Consider the following 18,125-nt stretch of genomic DNA (forward strand, 5'->3'; position numbering starts at 1 on the left):
CCTTGGCAAAGCAAATAACTAAAGACAGTAATAAATTTAGAAAATAAGCAGATACCAAGCAGGAGAGTAATTCAAGAGAGGACTATTTGTAACATTAAATACAAATAAGACAAGATCACAAGGCACGCAGCCTACCTTAATGAGGCACTACTCTGTAAGTATATTATATAAAACACACACACACACACACACACACACACACACACACACACACACAAAGAGTTGGTTTGAATTCCATTTTAAGTCATTACCCGATGTTCTCAATTCATTGTTCTGGGAAGTCATTAGAAAATACTTTTCTATATAAATATTCGGTGCTTTGCTATGATGCTAATCCTGTTTGCTTATTTATTTTGTGGTTAGTGCCTTTTAGAATCTGTAGGGGGAGCAGTTCAATTAGCACAGAGATTCCGTAGTAACCTGGCAGCAATTTTACTGCTCAGTGGGCCTGATTCAGAGCTGAACGCTCTGAGCAGAACGCTCGCTCTGAACCAGGGCCGTCCTATTTAAATGTGGAACGGCCCTTTGGACGCTCGCATAGCTGTGGGTTACCACCCACAGCTTATGCGAGCGTCCATGATGATGGTCGCGATGGTCAAAGACCATCGGGCTTGCGACGAGACCCTGCGGTAGGGTCTCGCTGCCGCAAGCCCAGGAGTGATTTTGGCTCTATCAGAGACAAAGTCACTCCCACTGACATCATTACTGATGTCAGTAGGGCCGGACTCAGACGGTAGGTGTTCCCATGGGAACGTCTCCGTCTGGCAGCCACGCCCCCAGCACGCCCACCAAAGGGGGCGTGCTGTCAGTCACCATCGACAGCACGCCCTCTTTGGTGCGAGACCCCGAGCGACGTATTTCTCGTCGCTCGCCGGGTCTCACGCATGCGCATGACAGAGCTCACTCCGTTGTGCGCATGCGCATTCGCACAATATCGACCCGCTTGCGAGCGAACTTCCCTCGCGAGCAGGTCTGAATGACCCCCAGTGTTCTATATAAAATAGTCATTGGTCATTTTTACACAGATCAAATGGAATAATATTTTCAGTAACTTAAAGGTGGTATTTGGACCTAGAAACATAATAGAATCTCTCTACAGGTCGAAACATACAAAAGATCAGAAGTAAACACAACTGTGGACGACCCTATTCTGCGGAGTACGTTTAAACCTTCTCTCCCTTCACACTCCCGCCCGTTCACTTAGCTCAACAAATGCATGCCGCCTCTCTTGCCGACTGATTACTTCCTCCCACTCCCGCATCCAAGATTTTGCCCGTGCTGCTCCCTTCCTTTGGAACTCTCTCCCTCTCAGACTCTCCACCTCACTGCATATCTTCAAACAGGCTCTCAAGACCCACTACTTCAAGGCCTTCCAGCTCTCATCCTAACCCACATAATACTCTCTCCTCCCTACCTTTCCCTTCTGTGTCACGCCTGTCTGTCTGCCCCTCCCCTTTAGAATGTAAGCTCTCATGAGCAGGTACCTCTTTCCTCATGTGCTTTTCCTTACACTTTCTTCTACTCCTTATTCCTCATAAGGGCACCTAACACGTCTCTGCCAACTCCGTGCTGCTTATTGTGAGTGTTTTAATCACTATTGCAGCAATGTATATAATGTCCTTCACTGTACTGTAAGTTACTCTTTTTTTTTTTTTGTTCACTTATTAGTTTTATGCACTATGTAAGGAGCTGCGGAACACTTGTGGCGCCATATAAATAAAAGGATAATAATAATAATAATCCCATTTGCCTGGTCATGATTTGAAATTTAAAACACATATTTATTGTGACTGGGCTGGGGACTCGGCAGCGACAAGGCTTACCCGGGCCAAGACAGTGTCTCAGGATTGGAGGCAAGGGTCAGGTTTCAAAGAGGCAAAAAAAAAAGAAGACAAAGCAAAGACCAAGTACACACATACTTGATATTTTGATCCAGTTTGTGAGTTGCCATTTGTAAAAGATCTCTAAATCAGATATATCAAACACACATTTCACCAGTGAGATATTTGTCAGCTAGCTTCTTCTTTTATTGCTCCAGTCTCCTGCACAGCACTAGTTTCTCCCCATCCTCAAAAAATAGCAATAAAATAAAGTACATCAGTGAACTGTTTGATACTAGGTATATACACCTATATATATCTATCCCACACTGGAAAGTGTAATGGTGCGTACACACTGTACGACTTTCATGAACGATATGAACAATATCGTTCACTTTTTTTGTAGTCAACCTGACAACCACCAACGATGCGCATTCCTGCATGGACAGTAAAGATATCTTTCATCGTCCATGCATGCAGGCCAACTTGGACGATATTGTCAACTTTGACTGTACAGAGATGTGGCAAAATGACTTCACTGAAAGAGATCTTTCAAGTCGGTGGTACAGATCGTACCGAGTGTATGCACCATAAGCTTGATGCCTATACAGTCTCCATTTCAAGCCATGAGTATAGACCGGGTACTCGTGTACTTTACGGACTCATTGCAGAGAGAACCCAGGTGTCCTACATTCATTATTATTATCATTCATGGTAATGTCTAAATCCCCTTCACGGAGAGGACCCTGACGTCATCAGCCAGTGTCCAGCGTCATTCCCAGTGTCCAGAGTCATTCCCTACCATCCAAGTGGGCACAGAGGGGGAATAAAACCTTGTGGCGAATGTAGCGAGCCACTGAGCCCGAAGTGTGGCGAGGGGACAACTTTCTTCTTTAGGTGGGGACAACTTTCGGTACTTGTGTACGTAAAGTACACAAGTACAATTTAAAGCATTCATTGAGTTCTATCTGCAATGAGTCCGTAAAGTACACAAGTACCTATAGACCCATCTACTTTTAGTAATAGCCAGTATTAGCCTAAGTACACAGTTATTGGAAAGATACAAAGTGAGGGGCTGTGGCTGAGGGTAGCAGAAAAAAAAATATCACCCAAAAAACTGTACCTTCCAAGTGTTTTAATAATGCCCTTGTGCTGTTTCCATGTGCAGATATAAGAATGCTTTTCCCTTGCTTTATTTCTGGTGCAATAACTTCATTCCAGTAGGGAAGGAGCCTTTCCAGGACTTGCTTCAAGCTCTCAGATTTTGGCAGCTTATCTCTCTGAATGTCACAACACGTGTACCGTCGATCCGTATGTATCTCATGATAATAAGGGTGGCTCTCGTCTATTGGTGGAGGGGCAACATCATAGCTCCTTCTCCACATCTTCACTTGCTCTTCTCCATGATTCAGGGCCAGCTCAGCTCGGTTGAGGCCAATTAGTGCTCCGTAATGGCGCTCATTGAGCCGCCACGAACTCTGAATTGGAACCCATTCTTGCCCAAGCTCTTGCAACACCAGCCACGCGGTTTGTATAGAGCGGCTCAGGATTGACGTGAAAACCATGTCAAACTTGAAGCCCAAAGATTTTAAGTGCTTCCCACACATCTCGGCTTCCTTTAGCCCATCCATACTCAACTTTTGGTCAACCCAACTGCAAAATCGGTTTTCAATGTTCCAGGCACCCTCGCCATGCCTCAACATAACAAGTTTATATTTTGACATGTTGATTTTGTGGCTCACTTCTCCAAGGAAGAAGACTCCCAAGTCCCTCTGGACGTAATCACCTGTTAGAGAAAAAAAAATAGGTATGACGTGCCTGGGGTCAGTAAAATATACTGTTTTATGCAGACATAAAAAATAAGAAAAAAAAAAATCATGAAATAGTTGTATACATGAACGATGTTTTAAATAAGGGGTGCTTTTCACATCAGTTGTCTAGTACCAGTATGGCAAGAGTCTCACATTAATGCTGTGCACCATGGGGACCATGCAACTTTCACTAAACCAGTTGAAGGCAACGTGTGGCACTCCAGCTGCTATGGAACTACACATATCAGCATGCCCTGCCACAGTTTAGCTGTTAGGGCAGGCTGAACCTGGAATGTGTAGTTCCACAGCAGATGGAGTGCTGGATTTTGCCTACCCCATCACAATACAACTCACGGTCTGTGGCTCCCTGCTTGTCTCCTTTCCCTTCCTCAGGCTATCGCACTTATCCTGTCACATTCAATCTTGTCTGCACTTACACAATCACAGGAGTGGAAAGGTCCCTGCCTCCCACACACCTTCCAAAATGCTTTGAATTTATTACACACAAATTTGCATTCAATACATCCAACTACAAAGCGAGGACAATCAAGACACATGTATCAGGAGACATCACTAAACCATGGTCCATCTATATTAGGCGATTAACTGAAAGTCATGGACTAAGCCTTTAAGGGCTGTAGGCCTCAATTCCCTTCGTAGACAATTTGATCTGAATTGGCATAGCGTTTTTCTGGATGGATATCATGACTATGAATGCCAGGCACTGAAAATGATACTTACTAGATCCAAGAGAGCATAAAGTATTTTATATTGTGCGAGTCTTTGGGTAAAGTATATACACATGGCAGGTTTACAATATGGAACAGATTGGCCATTATGAGATGGTGTCTCAGAAGAAACACACACACACACACACACACACACACACACACACACACACTATGAAATCCTGGCACCGAGATACCTGCTGTCAACAAACCGACAGCGGCAACCAGACAAGGGTCGGGTAAGTATAGTAACCCTCCCCTCTTCTACCCATAACCCTACATCCTAACACCTAATAATCTGGCGATACTTAAGTTAGGCATCCCAGCTGTCGGGATTCTGCCTTCGGCATGTCACCTACTGTCGGTATTCCAATGGCAGTCTTCCGCCCGGGTAGTGGCATTTTGGCGACTGATTTCGTCACCCGGGATGCCGCATGTAGGTATATTAACTACATCCCCACACACACAAATTTTATTCAAGTGGCAATTAGTATCACAGGATGTAGCTGCCGGGTATGTGTCCAGAGCTATTCAATTGACTGCATTGAGCCCCGCACCGCAACCAATGTCCGGGGTTTAGTCACAGTACACAGCAACTCCCAGGTTAAGTTCCGGACGCCATGCAGTTACCGTATGCGATAAGCTCGCAACTAGCCCAGAGGCACTAGTTAACGTGGAGGCTGCAAGCAGAAATCCACTAATTGCAGTCTTGCCGCGGGAGCAACTGAACAGCTCTGGGTTCTTACATCCCCGCAATGCTAACTGAACCCCCCCCCCCAAGATTGTGTCATATTTTGCGCAGACTGCTTATAAATACAAGCATTTAGGGCCAGCAGGAAATTGGATCAAGCAGAAATAACCCTGCATTTAGAGATCCCAATAGACACTGCTCTTTCATATTGCAGCTTTTAGATTTATTTTTTCAAAAGTGTCACATTATCGCCACTAGTGCCACACTTGAAACGGTAATCATCCGGAAAACTGTCTTTCCTTCCTACCATTCTTAAAAGGGCCTCACAATATATGCTGCGTGGAGTAGTTGGTAGTGGCCTTACAGGACAGAATAGGTATGTAATGCCGGCTGTCAGGATGCCTCCTGTCAAAATACCGACAGCGGCACACCGATGGTTGGTATCCTGACGGCTCGGGTAAGTATACTTACCCTCCTCCCCCCTAACTCTCCCTTTTTGTAGCCTAACCCTCCCCACCCCGCACCCTAACCCTTCCCATTAGTGCCTAAACCTAAGTTTCCCCCCTTAGTGCCTAAACCTAACCCCTTAGTGTCTAACACTAACCCCTCCTCCCCAGTGGTGCCTGACCCTAACCCTCCCCCCCCTAGGGGTGCCTAACCCTAACCTCACCCCAACAAAACCCTAACCCCGCTATGCTACCTAAACCTAACCCTCTCCCCCCTGCGGCTAACACTAAGGGCGCCCCGGGTTACCTTCTTCCGGGCTGTCGCCCTCCTGGATTCAGACATCAAGAGTTAATAGGCATCAGTATTTCGACACCTATCTTAAGTCCCTTGTGGGGCTTCCAGCATCAGGATAATTGAAACCGGTGGCATCGTGGCCGCCAGTCTGATAACTACATCCCTGCAGGACACCAATGAAGGGTTCCACAAATTTTCACTTGTCGACCAATTCCTCACCAACTGGCTGTCCTGGACTACCACTGGACTCATATTGGTCCTTTTCTAACAGGTTACCCAATACACATGCCTCTGTGTAGTACGCCTATTATTATTATGTTTGTTTTCTGTATAGCTTGTACACCTTCTGGTAAAATAAACCTAACACTCAGCAGAAGTAAAACAAAATAATCAGCCAAACTCTCTAATGAAACCCTGCTCCAACGTGGCCAAACTGTTACCATAGATGGTAGAATGATGGCTTAGTTTTTCCATGCAGTATCTACGGGGGGACAATCTAGGTGAAGTGGTCCAACACAGGTTGCTTGACCTTTTGAAATATATTTGTTCTACTCAAAAATAAGGGGTCTGTGTGACCATGACGCCAAAATCTACATTTACCACAACATTCTAGTGAACACAAAAAAAAAAAAGAAAAGTTATCCTGCCTCTGTAGCAATGAGCAAGGATCAAGAAATGTGTACATAGTACACGTTAAGTACAATCCACAGGGAGGTCAAAATGCCAAAGCTGTGCGTGGGACAGAAGGCGAAGGAGATTAAGTGAACAGGGCTGAAGATCATTCGGACCAGATGCTCAGTTTAGAAAACAGCTCAGTGCAAAAACATGAGACTGGTCACAGATCTGCCAACCTCATCTGGTCTTGAAAGGGTTAAGGGAGGGACAAAAAAATTATTAAAAAACCCAAAAACAAATAAACTAGACAAAAGTCCATCTTTAAACCTGGGCTGACTGCCAGCTATGTGCGACTATTACAACAAGAGATGAGATGTCCGGACTCACAAAACTTCCCTGGCTGCCTGACGATGATCATATATTACCTATAATACAATGTACTGCGTAATTTAAGGTGCTGAGGTCATTGGCCAGGCTAACAGAAAATGTAAGAGGTTGATTGGTAAGAGCAATTAACACTGAAGGTTGAAGCCCGACCGTAAAGGATTGCAGACAGCCAAAGCAAGGAAGCCTTTTACAGAATGTAAGAGGGCTGAAAGGGTAAAACTTCAAAGTAACATTTAATTAAAGAGACTAAAATTAGAATAGGACTTGCTCTTTACAAATATATGTACAAAAAACAATAACTGGTATCCCTTCTGAATATTTCAAAATGTATATGTGTCAAATTAAGCAGACCATATATGGTACCCTTAATATATTATACAAGTGGAGGATGATACGGAAGTCTTGGCATTCAGTCTTTTTGGCATGCGAGGAGTAAATTGGAGGTGGTAGGAACACAGAAAATTAGGTTTTGTAACCATGTTTCTTGCTCCTTCACAGTCCAGTGTGCCCTGTAGGCCTGACAGAAGTGTAACCTTAAAATGTCCTCAAGAATATGGGAACCTTGAACTTATATATAGCCACCATGTCTCAGTGAATAGAACAGTGGCCCTGATTCAGAGCCGGACGCTCTGACAGAGCGCTCGCTCTGAATCAGGGCCGTCCTTCCTGATTTTAGAGCGGCCTCCTGGCCGCTCGCATAGCTGTGGGTCACCACCCACAGCTATAGCGAGCGGCCAAAAAGATGGTCGCGATGGTCTTGACCATCGGGCTTGCGACAAGACCCTTGTAGTAGGGTCTCCTCTGCCGCAAGCCCTGGAGTGCTTTCAGCTCTATCAGAGCAGAGAACACTCCCACTGACATCACTTGTGATGTCAGTGGGGCCGGCCCCAGACGGTAGGCGTTCCCATGGGAACGCCTCCATCTGGCCAGCCACGCCCCCGGCACACCTACCAAAGGGGGCGTGCTGTCACTCACCATCGACAGCACGCCCCCTTTGTAGCGAGACCCATAGCGACGGCTTGCCCTTCACTATCCGGGTCTCGCGCATGCGCACGACAGAGCCGCCTCCATCGTGCGCATGCGCACTGGGCTAACATCGACCCGCTTGAGAGCGGGTCTGAATTAGGCCCAGTATGCGAAGATCAGGGCCAGATTAAGGTTTGTGGGGGCCCCTACCAATAAAATGGTCAATATAATAAACTTTTAATGCCAGTATAACAACATGTAAATACACCCAGCACCACAAATGTGTTGAAAGCTCTGAAAAGCCCCCAGTTCACATTATGCCACACAGAAACCCCCAGTTCAGATTATGTCACAGTAGCCCCCACACTGATAATGTGTCCACGTGTGGGGGTCCAGGGCAACTGCACCGGCCGCTCTCAAGTTAATTCAGATCTGCAGTTGATGCACAGGGTGTAATCCTGAATAATTTGAACTTTACATTAAGTACAATGCCTCAAATATATTAAATGGCATATTTACATGTAGGGGCTACATTAGGAGGCACTTCATTACATCTGTGCACCACCCGACTCGCCATTTATAGGACCTTTCTAGATAAGTTGTTCCCAGGTAAGAGATCTCATACCAGGACTAGATACATTTTAACAACAATAAATAAAGGTGGGTTGCACGACTACAACTAGGCCCATTGTTATGGCTTTGCACTACGGAGCTGATTCAGAGCAGATAGCTCGCACGATGTGTATGCAAATTGCGTAGGCAGTGCAATCGCATAGCCGTGCATTAGCACATCCAGTATTCCGTAGAGAATGATCGCATAGTGTATGCAGACACCCACCAGCCTGTCTTAAGGCGCCCACTTGTGCACGTCACGTCCAGGAAGTGTATGCAACCATCGGTACATCGGGTAACATAGGATGTGATCGCAGCACTTGAGGTTGACCAAACCCTGTCACAAGCACTGTGAGCACTTCAGTGTAAAAACAAGCCAGGTGACGTGTACTATGATGCTGTCTTATAATTATGTACACCTCTAAAACGCCGTTGAGATGCTCAGGCATGCTTGCGTTTGCACCTCCACTCCCCCGTTTTTAATGGCCAGCCCGTTACCACCTACAAACAGCTTCCCCTGTCACTCACTCTGCTGGGCTGTCTATGCGCAGCGAGCGACCGCATTGTGAACTTTCGCTAAGGTATGCACACGTGCACTGCAATGCATATCTTCAGCAGCAGCAAGCGGGTGTGAATGAGCTCCTATGTCAGTATTGTCACAGATATAAAAGTGTCTCATATCAAATTAATGAGCACAGTCTGCTAGTGCGTCCTAGTAGCATCGCATTGTAAATTAGATGCATTTTTGGCAAAAGAAGAGGCCCCGACGCTAGCAGAGTAGCACGGGACCTGGCGACTCACTCGTGCCAGGCAAGTCATGCTGCGTGGCATAATGGTGGAGATTCAGTTATCAGCAAGGTTTGTGACGAAACCTCACGCGATATTAGAACAGCATTAAAACCTTGCTCATTTTTGTTTGCATCTCAATGTGTGCAGATGGAATCTTGTGCTCAGTTTCCCCTACGTTATGCAGTTTGTTTTTTTTGACAAATATCCATTATGCTATGAATCCAGAACGGTCCCCGATGCCAGTGCTGGATGGGCCAGATGTCACTAAGGACGGGAGAGGGAGAGGGAGAGGGAGAGGGAGAGGGAGAGGGAGAGGGAGAGGGAGAGGGAGAGGGAGAGGGAGAGGGAGAGGGAGAGGGAGAGGGAGAGGGAGAGGGAGAGAGAGAGAGAGAGAGAGAGAGAGAGACTCTCCCAATGACTCCAACCCCATAACATTTATATTAATTGTAACCCTACCCCAACTGTCTCCATAACGAAAAATGTGTGTGTATGAGAGGTAACTCATTTACGGGGTGGGGGCGATTGAGAACTAAAACATACACATTAGACCTGAAGCCCTATAGAAAGGTCAAATGTTGTATAAAGTACACATATTTAGCATCCCTATACCCAAAAAACAGAGGACATTTTATTTTAAATGGTGAAGGACTGCGGTGAATTCTATATCCAAGCTCCTTTTTCCCTATATCATGTCTAGTTGATATAAAATAAAAACAATATAAAATTTCACGTGTGAACTAAGAACTTAAATACTAACAACAACAAAACGATAAATAATAGAAGCAAATTTGAAATGATGAAATGATGCATCATAAACTGTGAGGTTTGGTCATGTAGAAGTAGCTATCCTGCCGTCTCAAAGTGGTTACGTTACTTGTACAAAACACATTTATTTTATGTAAACGCTACAAGGGGAAGGGAGGAACCACAAAGCTCTAGGGTGATGGGGAGGTGTCGACATGGGAGCCAAACAGATTTCATCCAGTCTATGAGGTACTAATGTGTACTAGTGTGTAGAGAAATTAATGGCAGCATGCAGCCCTCTGATCTTTCACCTGAAGTCCCCAGTTCCTTCCTGAATTAGTTAGGATGTATTTGTGTCAGCTTGTAACACTTGTTTACATTACATTGCCTGCTGATATACTATTACTCAGAGGTAGCTCTGTCTTTCTATTGTTAAATGTATTACTGAGAGGAGTGGGTATGTAATGCTGGCAGTCAGGATGCCTCCTGTCAAAATACCGACAGCGGCGTCGCGATGGTTGCTATCCCGACAGTATAAGTGTAAGTATACTTCCCGATAAGTATACTTACTTCCGATAAGTATACTTCCCACGCCCCCTTCTCCCCCTAACTCTAACCCTCTCTTCATGTAGCCTAACCCTAACCCTCCCCACCCTAAGCCTCCCCCTTCGTGCCTCAAACCTCACGTGTAATTTTTTCTATAACACAAAGGGGGAGATGTACCAAGCCTTTAAAAGTGATAAAGTGGAGAGAGATAAAATACCAACCAGTCAGCTCCTCTCATTTTTCAAACACAACCTATAAAGTGACAGGAACTGATTGGTTAGTACTTTATCTCCAACCACTTTATCACTTTTCAAGGCTTCGTACATTTCGCCCAAAGTGTCAGTAATAAATATGAGAAGATAAACGTTTTATTTTTTGCTTGTTTCATTGGGTATCCCAGTCAGCATGTCAACAGGTTCTGAAGGTCAACAAGAAAAAGATCGCCATTGGCAAATGTTGACATGTTGGTAGTGTCGGCAGTACATGTGTGTGTTATTTTTAGGGTTAGGGTAAAATATGCATAAAACGGTGTGTGGACATTATGGTATCGGCATGTTATATGTCGATATTGTAAACATTTGAGAATATCAACATATTGCTTGTCAACCTAATGACCATGGTGGCATACCAACTGTCAAGATTCAGAACTTGTTGACATTGTGAATGTCGACTCTTCATACCAAACCAGTTTCAATGACCACTATTAAAAAAAAAATGAAAAAAAATTGAGGTGCAGAAATTAGTAACAGATCTTCGAGAGACCATTTATTCGGTTATATTATTTTTATTTAGGATTCTTAACCAAGATAATCAGAAATCCATGTTGTACGGCCTCTCTCATTTAATGCCACTTGACATCCCTGCTCCCAGTTTAGAAGGGATTATGCACATGTATTTGGAACAAGTAAACAGGAAGAAGGCTGAACTGTAAAGCATTGAGCACACAATAAATGGCCTGCATGCTACAATGAGGCAAGATCCATCTGCTTTACCTATCACACATGAGCAATGAGCATTAGCTCTCCCAGCTTCACAAGCACTCGTACCTAATAAATAATATTTACATGAAACACTTGTCTTCTAATAGGACAGCATTACATTTTACCAAAAACACCTGATAAAAAATAAATAAATCTAAAAATAGTTGTAAGCGCAGGTGGAAAAGCGACATGTCAACCAACATGTCAACAGTGTCTAATCTCCCAGTTAATATTTATGAATGAGTTTTATCATTCATAATGAGTGATAAAACTAGCTGTGTATGATAACAGTGCTCCAGCCAATCAGCTCCCAACTGTCATCTGTTTGAAAAATGACAGTTGTGAGCTGATTGGCTGGAGCACCATTTATCATACGCAGCTAGTTGCGCACTCATTGCGAATTTTAAAACTCGTTAATAAATGGAGGCCCAAAGTCTGCTCACATATAATGTACTTTGGCTGTAGGGCAGTTTTACCAAGCACTTTGGACAATGGGCCTGATTCAGCAAGGATCGCTATACTGCAAATACACACGCACCATAGTTGCTAATATTAGCCGTAAAATGCAAATATTTCCAATCACATCTTAAGATAAGGACACACACTTCCCCTTACACCAGAGGTTCCCAAAGTCCGCCATTACAGTCCACGTTTTAGGGATATCCAAGCTTGAGTCCAGATGGTTAAATCAAATGGATTGAGGTACTAATTAAGGGCCTGATTCAGAGCCGCTCGTAAGCGGCCGCTCGTTCGTTCCTACCCAACTGCGCATGCGTATGGATTTTAATACGCATGCGCGAACCAGTAAGTGCGGCCGAAAATCGTGTGCTCGCTAAATAGCGAATGCCTGCTATTTTGAGTGAAAGAATGAGGCGTTTGTGGGTGGTAACAGGGGAAGGTGCTTGAAAACGGGGAGTGGAGATCCGAACGCAGGCGTGCTTAAAGGTCAAAACGGGCGTTTTAAGGGTGTGCATAATTAACAAAGCAGCGTCATTGACCACATCACTTGGTTGTTTTATAGTCAGAACTGCTCGCATGATTGTGGTAGGAAAAACCAACCACAAGAATAGCGAGCAGTTCAGACGCCTTTTGATGTACTCGATTAATCTAATAAATAGCGGACATGACGTATGATGCGAGCGGCAAGGGGGCGTTTTTTTCAAAATTACGTTCGCATGTTTTGTGCGCTCGTTCAGACATAGAGGCGTGAACAGACCGCAAAGAGCGAACGGTTCATTTAAATAGCCGGCCCCTTTTTCTGAATGAGCGATCACAAATAGCATCCGGCTCTGAATCAGGCCCTAAGTCACCTGTGCACAAGCATGGATATCCCTGTGGACTGTAATGGCGGACTTTGGGAACCTCTGCCTTACACACATCCGTATACTTGGGCAATATAGCGAAATAATCGATAATATCGGACCCATAAGCACAGCTAAGGCAGGTCAGACCTCACTCAGGAATTGCTAACTGCAGCACACGCTCCAAGGCCTTAGGCTGCGTATGGTATTGCATAGGATAATTTATGCACGCCCCTGCAACGGCGTTACAACGCACTGGCGCGCCTGCGCTCGTCCGACCCACCCACAAATGGCACTTCCTGTCAATCACTCTGCTATGGAAACTGCGTAGCCTCTGCCTGCGCAGTTCCCATCGCAATTGCTAGTTCACACATTGCGATGCATACGCATGCACAGTGTGGAAACATCGGTCGAGTGCATGCGTTCTCTCCGTTGCGTTCCTTGCTGAATCAGGCACAATGTCCGCATGTGTGTCTAAAAGCCACTTGGGCAAAAGAAGCGCTAGTGTGACATCATCTCCATTTTACTTATAGAAATGTATTATATAAGCCTGTGTCACACTACCCTCAGTCAGTGAGATAAAAAAAAGGAACAATAACAAAAACATAAATAAATAAATAAAATCAGTACAAAAATATTCAGCTTGAAGGTATATATAGATATACAGGTTGAGTCTCCCATATCCAAAATGCTTGGGACCAGGGGTATTTTGGATAACAGAATATTTCGTATTTTGGAATAATTGCATACCATAATGAGATATCTTGGGAATGGGACCCCAACATACACACAGAATGCATTTATGTATTATATACACCTTATACACACAGCCTGCAGGTAATTTTATACAATATTTTCAATAATTTTGTGGCTCAAGGAAAGTTTGTGTACAGAAATTAAATTCATTTGTGTTTCATATACACCTTACACACACAGCCTGAAGGTAACTTTATACAACATGTTTAATAATTTGTGCCTTAGACAAAGTTTTTGTACATTGAAGAACCATCAAAAATCAAAGGTTTCATTATCTCGGTCATGCCAAAATTATTCCGTATTTCGGAATATTTGGATATGGGAGACTCAACCTGTATATATGAAAATATTTTAAAATTACAACTCACCAAGAAAAACTGCTACACTATAATATGATTAGAATGAGGCTTCTTATTGACAAATTTGGAGATTCACAGGATGAGCAAAGGTTTCTGAATTTTTTTGGGGAGAGGAAGGTTATTGTTTTATGTAAAGCATATGGGCACTATCAAAAACGTAAAATAACTCTCAACTGAAAGTGCAGTTAGGTTCAACACATATCCAAGATATTTGGGTTAGGTTTAGATAGCATAGCGGGGTTAGCGATAAGTTTTGGGGGCGGTTAGGGACCACTGGTGGGGGGGGGGGGGGGGGGGGTTGTTAGGTTTAGGCACTAACGGGGAGGGTTAGAGTGCAGGGTGGGGAGGATTAGACTACAAGAAGGGAGGGTTAGGATTAGGGGGAGAAGATAAGTATACTCACCCGAGCCCTGTCAGTATATCAACCATTGGGATGCCGCTGTCGGTATTTTGACAGGAGGCATCCCGACAACCGATTATATATATATATATATATATATATATATATATATCTCTCCCTACTTTACGTTATTCCCACTCTAGCTGTTTTTCCCACATACTGTTATTGAATAATAATAAAAATTGGAACAAAAGAAGGGGAAAGGGGGAGTATATAAAAAAATAAGCACATATGGCATCCTACAGAACTCACCTTGAAACCCCCACATTACTATTGCACATTCTATTTTTAGCTCCAGAAAAACCTATGATGGATCCAATGCAAGATTTTTATCACAAACACGTCTATTTATAAAGCCACAGACTCCCCATAATGTACATGGGTGACCGAAGTAAGTATGAGATGCAGGTTTCCTGCAAACACTCCAAGACAAGAAAACACATTCACAGATGTCACTACTGTACTAGGAAGTCACTGATCAGTGAAATGAATGGGAAATTGCACCAGAGGATATATATATATATATATATATATATATATATATATATATATATTAATCACCAGGGGATAAAGATAGATAGCTATAGAATAAGTTAATAAATAAATAAGTGGATATTTTGAAGTGGCGCTATGAAAATTTTTACTTTATGGAATTTGATTGTAAAACGATCAATAGATAGACAGACAGACAGATAGATAGATATAGACTCACACAATGAGACTGAAGCCATGGGATACACCTGGTTGGAAGCACTCACCTCTATGACTGCAGCAGCTAGCCAGGTGGAGCTGCTAATATCCAGCTTGTGTGAGACTAGAGGGCAGCCCAGGTAGTCCTTGTGGGCTGCAGGATGGATCTCATGGACTGTAGAGCTAGTTCCTGCAGGCAGTGCTGCTGTGATAAGTGCTGGTGTTCTCAGGGTCAGGTACAATGATAGCAGAGCAGCCAGTGGCTGTGCACAGCACTATGTCTGGCTGGGTGTTATGTTGCCCTGTGTTGTTGTGCAGCAACACTCAGAGAGGAGAGCCTGTGCTGTGCTGCAGGACTGGCTGGATTCCTCCTCCCTCTCTCTCCTTAGCTGTTCTACCCAGTCCCGCCCCCTCCACTGTGACAGACAGCTGAGGCGGCCAATGGCTAGCAAGGAACGTGGGCGATGATGAGCAGAACGTACTGCTGTGCTGCTGCTGATACATTGTAATGTTACTGTTCTGTCTCTGATAGGAGGAGGAGGGCAGCAGCAGCAGCAGCAGTGTGGTAGCTGCAGGTTACCACACCAGATGTACTGTATCTCTCCCCAGAGATCCCCTTTGTGTATAGTACGAAAGAGATACCCAGTAATACTGTTGGGACTAAGGCACAATTTTATACCTAACAAATATCTGAGAATGAAAAGAGAACACAGTTGTCAGGGGCGTCTTAAGAGAGGAGTGGGCCCGTGTGCACTCCCCATGCAGGGTCCCCTCCACATGGCTGCAGGGTGTGCTGTGCGGGGCCCCATGTACCCCGCACACACTGCACCCATTATAGATACACCACTGAGAGTTGTATATCAAACCTGTCTTGAAAACTTGCATTTCAAATGTAGTTATCCTATCTGTCTAGGAAACTTTTAACAAGTTAGGGGTCGATTCTATTTGCTCGTCCCTATGAGTACATGCGAGTAAGTGTGAATACATGCCATGCTCATGGCAGCTCCGGAAGTGCTGATATAGGGTTGCGTACAAACAGGGCCGTAACTAGTGTAGTGCGACCAGTGCCATGGCACAGGGCACCGCAGGGCAGGGGGCACTGTTTGGGCCTGTCAATTTTCCTGTTTATTATCATTCTTACTTATATCTTCCTCTTCTTTTATCCCCAGCATCTCCTGGCCTCCCCTATCTCTTCCATGTCCCTTCCCCATGAGGCCATGGCCCTTTGACAGTTGCACTATCTTATGTCCCTATTTAAAAATTGGAGGGGGGCACCAATGCTCTCTCTGGCACAGGGCACCAAAAAGTCTAGTTACGGCTCTGCGTACAAATATCAGCGAGTTCAGGGCAAGATTGGGCCGAGAGGGTGGATAAATGAGTTGCCGTTGACAGCGTTTCCATGCCGTTGCAATGGCAACTCACGCCCCTTGCGGCTAATTGAATCGACCCCTCAGAGCGACACCTCATTTTTCGGATATTATTGTTTATTTATAGTTAGCTGCAATCATGTTACACAGTCCTGTATAGAGAATATGTAATCATTCACTTTGGTCCCTGGGCCTGATTCAGTAAGGATCGCAGTTGCCAAGATGCACGCAATCGGTTGATTAATTCGCATTGCACATGCATACGCATCGCAGTGCGCGTACACAATCTAGCAATTGTGATGGGAAATGCGTTTGCAGAGGCTATGCAGACCCCGAGTACAGTGATTGACAGGAAGTGCCGTTTGTGGGTGGTGACAGGGGGATGGTCGGGTAAACGCAGGCGTGGCAATGCATTGAGACGGCATTGCAGGGGCGTGCATAAATTATCCACTGCAATACCATATGCAGCATGAGGCCTCTAAGCGTGCGCTGAAGTTAGCAATTCCTGAGTGAGGTCTGACCTGCCTAAACTGCGTATACGTCCGATATTACTCGATGTTACCGATTATTTCGCTATGTTGCCCAAGTGTATGGATGTGTGTAAGGGGAAGTGGGCGTCCTTATGGTAAGCTGTGATCACAATGCGATTGCAAACATTTGCATTTCACCACTAATATTAGCAACTGCGTTCTAGCAGAATAGCGATCCTTGCTGAATCAGGCCCCCTGTCCCTTGGAGCTGACACTCTAAAGGCGATACCATGAGAAGGAACTAAAGCACAGTAGCTACCGTGCCGATACCGTAGTAAACTTGAGTACTTGAACAGGGTGAAGTAGTTCTTACTAGTAACTTACTACTGTTCAATGGGTTCTGGAACCCTTTGAGTATTGTCATAGTCATAATATTTATTCAGTTTTTTTTTAAATACATTTGTTTACTGGACTTGCATTTTATTGCTTTATATTTTCCATTTATTATGACCATTCTGCAGGGCTAAACGGGGGTACCCAGACTAAACCCCCATGTCTGGACATTGCTGGGGGGGTCCCTAGAATATTTCCAGAAAATGCAGTTTTTTTTTCGACGATCCAAAGTCGCTGGGTCCTGTTTTCGCTTTATTTAAATTGAATACGGGGATAAAGCGGGCACGCAGAAAATCAGCGATGTGAAGCGAAAAGTCCAGCACGGACTTTTCGCTCCCAAATTGAATAAGGCTCTTAGATTTATCAGGGTATATCACACACTGTTGATGTGAATCTAATCTACTTAATTAAAGTTTTTATACATCTGTAAACAGAATTATTCTGAAACAGGTGATTCACTTATGTCTGACACTAGTTGATAATGTCAAGAGAGTGAAAATTATTTTTGTGTGCAGTGAACATGAATATTGAAATGAATAATTAGACACAACCAGAACATTAATAAACTCTTTAATTACATTTTGTTTGTACACCAACACTCATTATTTTTCACCTTTAGTATTTTTTATCTGTATATTTCACTGTATTGTGATTCAGACCTAAGGATTTGGTTTGAATAATTTTTTATCATTCAATTAATAAAGGTTATATTTTACAAAATTCAACAAGTGCACCAACCAGATACAACCGCTTTTTTATACTCTTTTTGTTTGGTCCTATTGGGTTGTCCAGACTGCACCCCCTACCAAAATATTATTTTTGATACAATATTAAGGGACAACTTTAAAGGTTTTTAAGACGTTTATAATTTTTGTATGTGTGCAGATATATAACTCGTTTTCCTCATTTGACAGACCTAGAGCCACAAGACCCAGCAGGTCACCATGGGTAAGTATGGG

General features: G+C 44.0%; 1 protein-coding gene across 1 annotated transcript in view; it reads right to left on the reverse strand.

Annotated features, from left to right (window-relative positions):
- The window catches only part of BPGM (bisphosphoglycerate mutase), a 53,587-nt gene extending 38,275 nt beyond the window's left edge, over window positions 1-15,312 (reverse strand). The window contains exons 1-2 of the mRNA XM_088448510.1: window positions 15,005-15,312; window positions 2,944-3,606 (exon numbers count right to left, since the gene is read on the reverse strand). Of these exons, the coding sequence (XP_088304636.1) occupies window positions 2,944-3,544 (601 nt within the window). The 5' untranslated portion in view covers window positions 3,545-3,606; window positions 15,005-15,312. The remainder of the gene's footprint in view (window positions 1-2,943; window positions 3,607-15,004) is intronic.
- Window positions 15,313-18,125: the final 2,813 nt, after the last annotated feature.

The sequence above is a fragment of the Taudactylus pleione genome, unplaced genomic scaffold (assembly GCF_031769625.1).
Source record: "Taudactylus pleione unplaced genomic scaffold, aTauple2 ptg000456l, whole genome shotgun sequence".
Lineage (NCBI taxonomy): Eukaryota > Metazoa > Chordata > Amphibia > Anura > Myobatrachidae > Taudactylus > Taudactylus pleione.